General features: G+C 34.2%; 1 protein-coding gene across 1 annotated transcript in view; it reads left to right on the top strand.

Moving 5' to 3' along the window:
* ANO3 (anoctamin 3) overlaps positions 1-11,572 on the top strand; it is a 361,962-nt gene extending 350,390 nt beyond the window's left edge. Inside the window, exons 22-25 of the mRNA XM_060176666.1 lie at positions 1,158-1,305; positions 7,755-7,835; positions 8,010-8,115; positions 11,285-11,572. Coding sequence (XP_060032649.1) covers positions 1,158-1,305; positions 7,755-7,835; positions 8,010-8,115; positions 11,285-11,467 — 518 coding nt within the window. The 3' untranslated portion in view covers positions 11,468-11,572. The remainder of the gene's footprint in view (positions 1-1,157; positions 1,306-7,754; positions 7,836-8,009; positions 8,116-11,284) is intronic.
* Positions 11,573-13,061: the final 1,489 nt, after the last annotated feature.

Genomic DNA, 13,061 nt, shown 5'->3' with positions numbered 1-13,061 from the left:
TGATGTGATGGATAAAAAAACTCACATATATCTATATACTAGTGATTGAAAACATTTAACTATACTTATTACTTGCATTTCTGTAACAAAGTGCTCATTTGAATTCATTTCCATTTTTCTCTTGAATATTAATGTACTTAAATACTTTTTTAAAAAGAATTCTAATTGCTTAAGTTCTACCAAGCAAGTTAACATCAACATTTGTCATATTATGCCTCAATGTAGCTCATGATTTTATATAACAAAGAGTGGAAGTGTAGGGAAAGAAAATTGTGACTTTCAGGACTTCTGAGAAATTCTTTTCAGAACTTCCTTTATCATAATTAGTATTTTAATACTAAATACTATTTGAAATGCTAACATTGACTATAGCCAATAAACATTAATAATATATACTATCTTAAAGTATTTTTGTGTATCAATATGATGTGTCAACTAGTGTCACCTCATGACACCAAACTAATTTTACTCTTCAATATATTCTTTTCATTTTTATTCAACAAAGGTAAAAATAAAATTCATGTTGAAAACAGATATTCAAGAATTTACATTATAATGTAGAACTGGAAAGGTTTTGTTGTTCTTGTTACTTTAGTAAATTCTATTAGGCCATGAAGTATCTTAAGCAAGTATCCCATGCCTCATCAGTACAGACAAGAAATTGTTCCTAATGACATTTTAACTTTCAAGTTTCTCTAAATGGGTTCTACATTCCCTGTCTAGAAAAGGGTATTAAATAGCTCTACTATCTATAGTGAGACTCTAAGACTGTAAATTATGGGCAGAACTGTGGTTCCAAGATTTACCAAGCATGCCATCTCAATTAAGATTGATTAGAAGCTTACTTTTTCAAAAAATATTTATTTATTCCCTTTTGTTGCCCTTATTGTTTTACTGTTGTAGTTATTATTGTCATCATTGTTGGATAGGACAGAGAGAAATGGAGAGAGGAAGGGAAGAGAAAGACACCTACAGACCTGCTTCACAGCCTGTGAAAAGACTCCCCTGCAGGTGGGGAGCCAGGGGCTTGAACTGGGATCCTTACTCCAGTCCTTGCACTTTGCACCACCTACACTTAACCTGTTGTGCTACCGCCTGACTCCCAGAAACTTACTTTAAAAAAGCTTATTCTTTTTCTTTACTCTTCCTCCTATTAGGTATTTGGTATGGAATTCTGGAAGGAATTGGTATATTGGCTGTGATCACCAATGCATTTGTAATTGCAATAACATCTGATTATATCCCACGTTTTGTCTATGAATACAAATATGGCCCATGTGCAAGTCATTTTGAATATAGTGAAAAGTAAGGTTGCATTATGCACATTTTTCTTTATTTTGTTTCTAATTGAAATGGAGACTTATAGGGAAGTTTTGTTCTGTGACCATTAAGAGCAATGTTCCTGATCACTGAAATTATAAAATTTTGTTGGGTGAAATAAAAATAGGATAAAAAAGGCAACAGCATTTTTTATAGCGGGTAATTTTAGAGTCTCTCTGTGTTATCACTTGTAAATACATCACTGGTATCAAAAGGTTACAAGCATTGCATTCTATCTGGTGTCTGCACACCACGTACCCAATGTGTCAACAACTGTCCCGTAAACTATTATGTCCCAAATAAAATGATGTGAAAAAAAAAAAGAAATAGAGAAAAATAGATTAAATTCTAGAGGCCCAAGTGGCTTTAAAAAACATCAAACTCAGTCTTCATATTGAGGAACCTGACACTCACATTAATTAATCAAACAAAACAAAGATGTTTCAAATAAAATCTATAGCTCTAAATAGTAAGGTTATGGAAAAGTTGACCCCCAAACCCTGTGTGTGTGTGTGTGTGTGTGTGTGTGTGTGTGTGTTTGCATTAGGATTTAAAATTTAAATATATACCTTACAGCAAAATTTCTACAATACTGGCATTATAGACCAGCTAAGTATACTTTTGTAGCATTTTTGTCCTTTACGTTGTAGATTCCTTTTAGGACCTCCTTATAGTCTACATTAAAGAAAAAATATCTATTTTGGGATGAGACAGAGAGAACTTGAGAGGGAAAATGCAGATAGTGAGGGGCAGAGAGAAAGACACTTGCAGCTGTTCCCCCCTCTAGGTGGAGACCAGTAACTTCAACTCCAATCCATATACATTATAGTATGTGAAGGGCCTGCTAGGTGCTCCACTACCCAGCCCCCACTCTTAAATTTGTGTCCAGATCTCACCAAACTTCCCCTAGTAGACAAAATCACCCAGTTAAGAAGTATGGGATTGGGGGGTATATGATTTTTCTTATCTTTGGTTCTTGAAAGTAGCTATTAAGAAAGAATGAGAATCAGGGAGACAGCATAGTGGTTATGCAAAAGACTTTCATTTCTGAGGCTTTGGGGTACCAAGATCATTGTAAGCTAAAGCTGAACAGCGGTCTAGTGTCTTTCTCAATCTTAATGTTTCTCTCCCATTAAAATAAATAAATATTTATTTATTTTTTAAATACAGGAAAGAATGTAAGGAGGCTTCAAATTTGTGGAATAGAGATTGGTATTTTAGGTGGACACTGGCATTTATATAAAGAAATAAAGTAGTAATAGAATAAAATTATTCTCCTTCCTTTTGGAGCAACTATAGTTGATCAGGTATCTTATCTGAATCCAGGTTATGTGCCGTGACAGAGTAAAATTTGACTTTGAAAGAAATCAATTCTTGCCTAATGAATTGATATTTTTTCTCAGAACACCAAAGTACCCTTCTAAATAAAAATGCCTCAGTTTTTCAAAAGAAAGTAACAAAGACATAAAGTTTTATTTTATTTTATATTTGGAGTCTTGATGAGATTTTTAAAAAGTTTTTAAAATGGGAACACTGACAAGATTATAGGATAAGAGAGGTACAATTCCATACAATTCCCACCACCGGAACTCCATATTCCACTCCTTTCCCGATAGCTTTCCTATTATTTAACCCTCTGGGAGAATGGACCCAGGGTCATTATGGGATGCAGAAGGTGGAAGGTCTGGCTTCTGTAATTGCTTCCCTGCTAAACATGGGCGTTGACAGGTTGATCCATATTCCCAGCCTGTCTCTCTCTTTCCCTAGTGGGGCAGGGATCTGGGGAGGTTGGACTCCAGTTCACATGGTGAGGTTGTCTGCCCGGGGAAGTCTGTTTGGCATCATGGTATCATCTGGAACCTGGTGACTGAAAAATAGCCAAGATAGAAAGCAGAGCAAATTTTTGACCAATCGTGAATCCAAACTTAAAGTCAGGTAGATATCTTGGATTCAAATTTTATATTTTTTTCTTTCAATAACAGACACATCATCCACCTGAACTAATAATTAAGAATCAGTGTTTGAGTAAATATTTTGTATAAATTAATTATTTTTTATGAGGCAGATATATAGAAAGATACTGCAAGAAAGAATAAAACTAGAGGATGGGTAAAGTGTGGTTTGTGGTGGTGTTGGATATTGAATCTGGAAACTCAGAACCTCAGGTGTGAAAGTCTTTTTGTATATCCATTATTCTGTTTCCCCAACCAAAGTTAATATTTTACGAATTGAAAAATCACAATATAAATTTAATATGGTTGCATTAATGTTGAAACTACATGTTCCCCAACCCCCTGATAAATGCCCATTTTCTTAATTCAGAATGACCTAGAAGCTGATTTTTGAGATTTACAATATGTGTATATGCTCAGCAGCCCTCTTCTTTAGAAGCATTATTTGCTGCCACCTGAGATAGGTGAACCTGGATTGGTTGCGTTGATGATCTGTTCTGTGTTTCTTTCACCTCTTGCAGTAACTAGAACATGAATGCCTTCTACATTTTTCAATGATAGGGATGTTGTATATCTTTAAGCAAAAATGCGGAGGGCATATTTGAGATAGAAACAATATGGGTACATCTTGTAATTTTTTTTCTGGCTATGCTTAGTTGCTAAATTGGATTAAATGTATTCAGAGAAATTTGGTGATGTCTGGACATATTTTTGGTTGTCAAAACTTAAGAGATTGATGGATGAGTAGTGAGACACCTAGAAGACCTCACATACTACATGTGTATGAACTGGAGGCCCTGGTCTCCACCTACAGGAGAAAGTTTCATAAGTGGTGAAATACTTCAGGTGCCTTCCTCTCTGTGCCCCTCTCTATCTACCTCTTCCCTATCAATTTCTCTGTCACAACTCAAATTTTCAGAGCAAAGTGAAAAAAGACAAGATAGAAATGTCAGGAAAATATTGGAGAATAACAGTCGAAATGACAGATTAGATCTGGGATACAGAGGGAAAAGAATTAAGACAGGGTGGCTCTGAAACTAAGGATTTAGAGGTCAGAATACATTTGAATCAAAGATGTAACAACTGTTTGTTCCACAGCAATAGTTCTCAATGTGAGATCAATACTGTTTCCTAATAATATTAAGATAATTGTTTTTTATTAACTTTAATTCAATAGGACAGAGAGAAATTGAGAGGGAAGGTGGATAAAAGAAGAGACAGAGAGAGATTGACCTGCAGCCCTTCTTCACCACTTGCTTTATTTTTTTTAAACTTTTTGAACTTTTTTATTGTGTTTTATTATTGGACAGAAACAGAGAGAAACTGAGAGGAAGGGGGAGATAGAGAGGGAGAGAGATACCTGTCGTCCTGCTTCACCACTCGTGAAGCTTTACCTCTGCAGGTGAAAACCAGGGGCTTGAACCCAGGTCCTGCACTGTAATGTGTGAACTCAACCAGGCGCACCACCGCTTACCCCATCTGCTTCACCACTTGTGAAGCTTCCCCTTGTAGGTGAGGACTAGGAACTCAAACCCAGGTCCTTTAGCAATTTAGTGTGTGTGCTTCACCAGGTGTGCCACCACCCAGTCTCCTTAAGATAATTTTGTAAACCACTTTTAATTACAAATTAAAGTGACCTGTAAAGAAAATAGTAAGATACTTATTAACAGTATTTATATTTGTATTTATGATCCAAAACAATGGTGAATAGTTTCTATTTGCTCTACAACTCAAGGCAGTGACATAAAAATTGCCAGTAATGATTATTATCCTCACTATCATATGATTCATTAGGATTTATAAGAAATTTTGGAGTGTCTGGAATGAAGCAGCACTTTTTGGAATTTTATCAAATACTCAGTCCTAAATAATTGTCTTTTCACTATTTTGTTTGAAAAAAAAATGTGTGCATAAAGCACATGTGCAGCATATATAGCTGATCAAGTTGAAAACCAAGCATACCTTTTCTTCAAACATGAAATGATTGCTAGACAAACTAACTTTGTCATTTTAAGGAAATTTGTTGACAGTATTCATTGTCATAATAAGATTCTCTTCAAGTGAACAACTTCCACCTTCTGCATTCCACGTACTCCCAGAGGGGTGAATAACAAGAAAGCTATTAAGGGGGGAGTTGGGCGGTAGCACAACAGGTTAAGCGCACTTGGTACAAAGCCCAAGGACCAGCTTAAGGATCCCTGTTTGAGCCCCTGTTCCCCACCTTCAGGGGAGTAGCTTCACAAGCCGTGAAGCAGGTCTGCAGGTGTCTATCTTTCTCTCCCATCCAACAACAACATCAATAATAACTACAACAATAAAACAACAAGGGTAACAAAAGGGAATAAATAAATAAATAATTTTTAAAAAAAGGAAAGCTATCAAGGGAGGGGATGGGATAGGAAGTTCTGGTGGTGGGAATTATGTGGAATTGTACCCCTCTTATCCTATGGTTCTGTCAGTGTTTCATTTTTATAAATAAAATAATATAAATAAATTAAAAAAATAGAATTTTTGTATAACTTATGTACTGCTGTAAGTTTAAAAGTATTTCAGTACTTTTTTTTTCTGATAAAAATCAACTGTGATATCAGCAATTATACCTTGTGGCACTGTGTGGTAAAAATATGTCAATGTTTGGAAGATTAAAACTTAGGGAAACGATGATCTCCAAATGATGATATGCATTTTTACTAAAACAGGGATGGGAAAGACACAACTTCAAAGTACAGGTAGCCTTCTGGATTTGAATATATAATCCATACATTTTTTTTGATGCATTAAGACTCCAGATTTAAGCAAGTTATCGAGTTTCAACTACATTTGAACAACCAACTGTAGAGTTTTGTTGTAATACCAAAGAAAGTATTCATAATTATCTGAGAAGCTATTATGTTTGTCCAACTACTTATCTATGTAAGATCATATTTTCTTCTCACTGTTCAATCAAACAATATTTTGCAACAGATTTAATGAAGAAGCAGATAGGGGATCTGCTTTTGATTAATACAGACATTAAGGATTTACAAACATAAAAGCAGCATTTTTCTTGCCACTATATTTTCCTTGTTGAAAATTTGCTGTCATCCTTTAAAAAATATTTTATTTATTTTATTTTTGAGAGAGATGCAGAGAGAGAAAGACACAGAGAAAAAGACCAGAGCACTGCTCAGCTCTGGCTTATGGTCGTGCGGGGGACTAAACCTGGGACTTTAGAGCCTCAGGCAGGAGAGTCTTTTTGCATAACCATTATGCTATCTACCTCTGCCCTGTCATCCTTAATACATGTTGTTAATATTAATTTGTAGTGGGATTAATATTGATTTTAAATTAATTTACAGCTATTTTATAAATTTCTTGGTTTTTTTTTCTAATATATAGAGTGTCAGTAAATACCTCTGTATGAAAAAGCTCTCTAGCAACCTCAATAACTTCTAAAAATGTAGATTTCTGAGAACGCCCGACTGCCTGTTTTATTTACTGTTATAAACACCAAGCATCTAGATGCTCTCTAATAATTGTAGTCTCTTTATAAATACATATAGAATAAATTAGAATTCGGGAGTCAAGGTGGTAGCGCAGCGGGTTAGGCACAAGTGGCGAAAAGCGCAAGGACCTGCTGTAAGGAACCCGGTTCGAGCCCCCCCCCCCCCCCACACACACACACCTTCAAGGGAGTCGCTCCACAGGCGGTGAAGCAAGTCTGCAAGTGTCTCTTTCTCTCACCTTTTCTGTCTTCCCCTCCTCTCTCCATTTCTCTCTATCCTATCTAACAACAATGACATCAATAACAACAATAATAATTACAATAACAATAAAAAGACAACTAGGGCAACAAAAAAGGGAAAATAAATAAATAATATTTTAAAAAAGAAAAAAAAGAATAAGTCAGAAATAAGATCTTACTTTGCAGTCAGGCAGTAGCGCATTGGGTTAATCGCAGAGGGGCGAAGAGCAAGGACCAGCGCAACAATCCCAGTTATAGTGCTTGGCTCCCCCCCTGCAGTGGAGTCGCTCCACAGGTGGTAAAATAGGTCTGCAGGTGTTTATCTTTCTCTCCCCCTCACTGTCTTCCCCTCCACTCTCCATTTCTCTCTGTCCTATCCAACAACAAAGACATCAATAACAACTACAACAATAAAAGGACAAGGGCAACAAAAACAAATAAATAAATATCATTTAAAAAGATCTTACTGACTGCTTAATAATAATGAATTAAATAGTGTTCTATACATGCGTATTTGCAAGGAAAATTTTAACATTTTCAAATAAACAATACATGTTAGTTAAATGTAAGAGCAAGATAAGGACAATTTTGTGGATGACAAATAGCCAAGTTAGGGAATAGGAGACTTGAATTGCTAAGGGTTTGTAATTAGAATTGAAGGATTAGTGACAATTTTTAAATTTAGTTATTTATTAATGCTGGAAGTGGACCGAAATTTGTGAACCTCTGAATAACATGACACTTCTCTTTTCTCCCAGTTGCTTAAAAGGATATGTCAACAATAGCCTATCTTTCTTTGACCTGAGTGAGCTTGGTATGGGAAAATCTGGTTATTGCAGGTACTTATTTATAATTTTAGTTGCATTTTCTTTTTACTCTCACTATTCTGTCTCTTCCCCCTACATGTTATTGAACCATTACACCATCATTTTGAAGTTTTTGTACATCACAACATTTGGAACCTCTATGCTTTTGTTTTTGGTGTTCAGATTATTTATTTTTGTGAATTTTAGGTACCGGGACTACAGAGGAGCCCCTTGGAGTTCCAAGCCCTACGAGTTCACTTTGCAATACTGGCATATCCTTGCCGCTCGATTGGCCTTCATCATTGTATTTGAGGTTAGTTACAGACTGATGAAATTATTGTAGGTAGACACTTTTCTAATAGATGGTAGTTGCTTTTATAAAGTTATTTCCTCAAAGACTACTAAATAGGGACTTGAGTGTAGCTGAGTAAAGAGCTTAGTATATAACTAGTTTGACACAAGAAAAAAGAAAAAAAAAAAACTTGTTACTGGAATATCTAGAGTACCTGTTCTCTACTATTAAAGTCTATAGACAAGTTTTATTTCATCAATTTTATGTGGCCAAAATTCTGACTAGAAAAAAAACAACATAATTAAATAACTCAGCAAAGGGCTTTTTATAGGCAGCTATAATCTCAAATCTTTCCAAAATATACTTCAAATTCTGTAGAAAGACTTCATTGTAAAATGGGATAGTTACCTCTAAAGTCAAATAAATTCTGCTCTACTTTAAGTCTATAAAAGTATCCCCTGATAAAATGTTACTTTTACTTTATAATACAGGTAGCAGTAGAGCTTAAAGCATTTTCCAATGTAGTAATTCAGACGTTTTCTTTAACTGTGTTTTTAGTGTATGTACGTCCTACCTCTGATACTTTCTAACATTTAAAAATTCTGTAATTTTTGAGCATTAATTATTCATATGCAAATTTAAAGCCCATTTTTCAGGTTTCCCTAAATATTAGGTGAGGATTTTGATTAAAGTTGTAATTGCAGAAATCATGAGAAGAGTCTGACTTATTTAAAAAGTTCTATTTCATTAATAAACATGTGACTCACTTAAATATTCTTATATACTTTATGTGATTTAAAAAATAATCTCTTATTTACTCATTTTCTTTTTAAGAATTTTATTTCTGGGCAGAAGGTAGATAGCATAATGGTTATGCAAAGTGACTCTCATGCCTGAGGCTCCAAAGCCCCAGGTTCAATTGCCTGCACCACACCATAAACCAGAGCTGAACAGTGCTCTGGTAAAGAAAAAAAAAAAAGAATTTTATTTCTGTCACGAATATTATCATGTCCTTGGTTAGTTTGCTTGACTTTCACTAATATACTAGAATGCTATTAGTCTTTTAAAGATAGTCATAATTTTTAGTTTAAGTTTCTTACTAAATCTAATATTATGACTATTAAAGCCATCTTTTAAAATAGTAAGAAGAACTGAAAATGATGTGAGTGTGTCTCTTCACTTCCAAAGTTTATGCTTCATTTACTTTGCTTAATTTGCTGCTCGAAATGTCAATTAATTTAGTGTTGTAATGATAGCAGGGGTGTAAAAAACTATTTTGTTTCTGACTTTAATGAAAATACTTTTGGATACTTTTCAAGTATGATGTTTCCTTAGGTTTCTTCGTTTAAGATAAACTGTCAAGGGTTCAAAAGATAGTTTATCAGTTAGGGTGTCTTACATGTTCATAGCCCAGATTCAAGTAAGCCCTGATACCACATGAAAATGGTATGGCATTAGGGAAAGCTCCAGTGCTTGTTCTGATGAGAAAAGAAACTCTAGATATGCTTTTCAATGGGAGAACATGGCCTACTTTACTAAGAGATACCATGCAATGAAGTTTCCTGTGACATATATTATTACAAGTTCGGTTAAAAATTATCTGAATCTTACTTTCCACATATAGAAACTGTTACCACAAAGTTCTTTTGATATTAGATTTTCTTTTCCAAAGATTATCCTGACTGTATACATATCAGCTTTTTTGTTTGTTTTCTGAATAATTGAAAGAACTGTTTGTCTCAGGAATAATAAATTAATATTAAGAGGTAATATTTCAGTGTTTATATAGTACTAAAGACTTCTTCAACACCATTATCCATGTCTACTTATTTAATACCAGAAATAACATTTAAGGGATATTACTATTATCATCACCATAGGGCTAACATAAAGAAAACATTGGTAATTCGAATAAGTTTACACAGCTAGTGAATGTCAGAGTTCAGACAGTCTAGTTCAACATGTACATCCTTTTTATTGTTAATGATCCAAATTGATTACCAAAGTTTCTGTAAATCTGGCTTAATCTAAGTAATTGTTTTATCTTAATTTTTATGCCGCACTAAAGATTGCACTCAGAGCTTTGTGAATTTAGTATACCACTGACTAGTTTCCCTGGCCCATGTTTTTCATTTTTGCTTAGACAGAGAGAGATACCACAAGACCATTCAACCATTCTCCCCAAACCCCATGCTATTGATGGTTCTGCATATGATGCTGATTGGTGAACCCAGAACCTTGTACATAGTAAGGTTCTTGCTCTACTAGCTAAGCATCTGTACCTTTAACCACAGGTGCATTAACTTTTGATTTTGTTTCTACGTTTACTTATTTAGGATAGACAGAAATTGAGAGGGGATGGGGATCTAGAGAGTGAGAAGAAAGAGACAGCTGCTACACTGCTTCACTGCTCATGAAGCTTCTCCATCATGCATTTTGAGATCTAGGACTTGAACCCACATCCTTGCATTAACTTTTGATTTTGTTTCTACATTTATTTATTTAGGATAGACAGAAATTGAGAGGGGATGGGGATCTAGAGAGTGAGAAGAAAGAGACAGCTGCTACACTGCTTCACTGCTCATGAATATGTTATACATTATAACATATGTACTCTACTGGGAAAGCAACTGCCCATCTCCTACTTTGTTTATAAGATAATACTATGATTAATCTGTCTTTTGAAAATTGTTATATTCTTATCAGAGAATAATTATATAATAAACATAAATCATTGTTTCATAATTGTATATGAACATAATAAAGTAGAAATTCTGAGAAAAATATATACCAGAGTTTATACCCAGTCTCAACATCAAACACAGACTATATTCTCTTTAGTTCATGTAGTATCTATTACATCTTTTCTGTCATGTGTTTTCCCTGGTGTTGTCTAACAGTACATTGTAATACATAAGAAATTTATAGATGTGAATTTAGGATTGATTCACTTGTTTATATATTGATATCAACATGTATCTGTAAAAGATGAAAATATTTGTTTCCTCTTAGTATTTATATGATGGAAGGCAAAAGTATTGTTTCCAATGCAATCTTTGAAATTGTTATCATACCAATTTCTGATGTGTGACTAAGTCTAATATGTATACAACATTGTTCGTAATTGCTCTGTTTTATAACTAGAACTTAGGATCTTTGAAAAGTATACTGTTCCCTCTTAAATTTATAGCACCTTGTTTTTGGGATCAAGTCATTCATCGCATACCTGATTCCAGATGTACCAAAGAATCTATATGACCGAATACGACGGGAAAAGTATTTAGTCCAAGAAATGATGTATGAGGCTGAACTAGAACATTTGCAACAACAACGAAGAAAAAGTGGCCATCCTGTTCACCATGAATGGCCTTAGATGATACCTGTTTCCCAGTAGGAATAATACTGGGAATTTTAAGAACGTTAAATTGTAGATTGGTTTGTAGGAGAAAGGCATATATGGCAAACCATATCTATATATCTCTCTATATATCTATATATCTATCTATATATATATCTATATCTATCCATATCCATATCCATATCCATATCCATATCCATATCTATATCTATATTCATGATACTTGGAAATGTATCACAGCCATCTCTGGGATTTGGAATATCCTGGCATTTAGGGAAGGAACAATTATTCATGATCTTAAAAATAATGTTTGACTGACAATGCAAGAAACCAGGATCTAATTCTCAGAATTGGCCTCAGGGAGTTGTGTGTTTGGAGACCTCTACTTTGCATCAGCTTTAATGTAATGCTGTAAATGGTGGTGAGGCTTCTAAATACAGATCTTCATATAATGTTCATGAGCTAGGTATGACTTAAAGCATGATGTAGTATTCAGTCATAAACTAATCTGACTTTGGAACTTTAGGTTGAGTGAGATACTCACAGGAAATGACTTAAATCAAGTATTGCCTTTGCTTCAAGAACTTTGTGTCCCTTTAGCTTATAAATTTATAGGAATTGCCCTTGATTTTTATGACTATCACTTGTGCCACAAGGAATGTATGCTGCTTTACACTGACTATGCAGTTGAAGAGTTGCACATCACCTAAATGATCAAATCAAAATTGTAAACCTTGAAAAAAATCACCATTAATTGAAATCATGTTCTTTCAGTCAAATCTGTTTTATCATTAACAGAACCAGTTGCACTATCTGTTATTTTTTAAACTAGGTTCTAATAGAGTCACTTATGTAAATGATTATTTTCACAGCATTGAGAACAGACTAATCTACTATAGCAAAAGGCAGTTTTGTAGTGTATTTGATTTTTCCCTCCCTGATTTATTTTAAGTATCACAGATTAACTTGATATGCTGTACTGTTATCTGTTTTTCTTGTATCTTTGCACTTTGACAATATATAATATAAGTTAGTTTATGCAGCTCTGAGACCTATTACATAGTATGCCATTGTAACTTGTTTATTCAGGAAATGTCAGATGCTTTGCAACACCTATGCATCTCAACAATGTCCACTATTGCTCATGAAATAATGAAAACATTGCATGACTATAAATTTGTATTATTTGTTTTAAAGTCACACTTTTAGTTTTACTTTTTTATCACTGAAAAGAGTTCTTTTTGTTGTTATTTCTTTGGTATGTTAGTTTCATTAACTTTTGGAAATTCTCTAGAAATAGTCCAATTAATTATGAAAAGCATCATTTTCTTTGCTCTTTGTCAGTTTTCTATCTGCTAGTGTAACTGTTCACAAACATTGATAAGGAAATATAGAAACAGTCTGCTAAGGAAAATCTGATGAAGGCATAAGTTAAGAGGGCAGGATAGAAGAAAGGGCTGAAGTCAATAACTTCTTGCAAAATACAGTTTGTCTCAGTTTTGCTCCACTGGTAACACTGGTAATGAGGTTGCAAATCACACACACACACACACTTTGTGATGACTATATTTCTGTTTAATTTCTATATAGTTAAGCAAAGCATATATAA

This window comes from Erinaceus europaeus, chromosome 17, assembly GCF_950295315.1.
Source record: "Erinaceus europaeus chromosome 17, mEriEur2.1, whole genome shotgun sequence".
NCBI classification, from domain to species: domain Eukaryota; kingdom Metazoa; phylum Chordata; class Mammalia; order Eulipotyphla; family Erinaceidae; genus Erinaceus; species Erinaceus europaeus.
The sequence above is the reverse complement of the archived record's forward strand: the minus strand, read 5'-3'. Positions and strand labels throughout refer to the sequence as shown.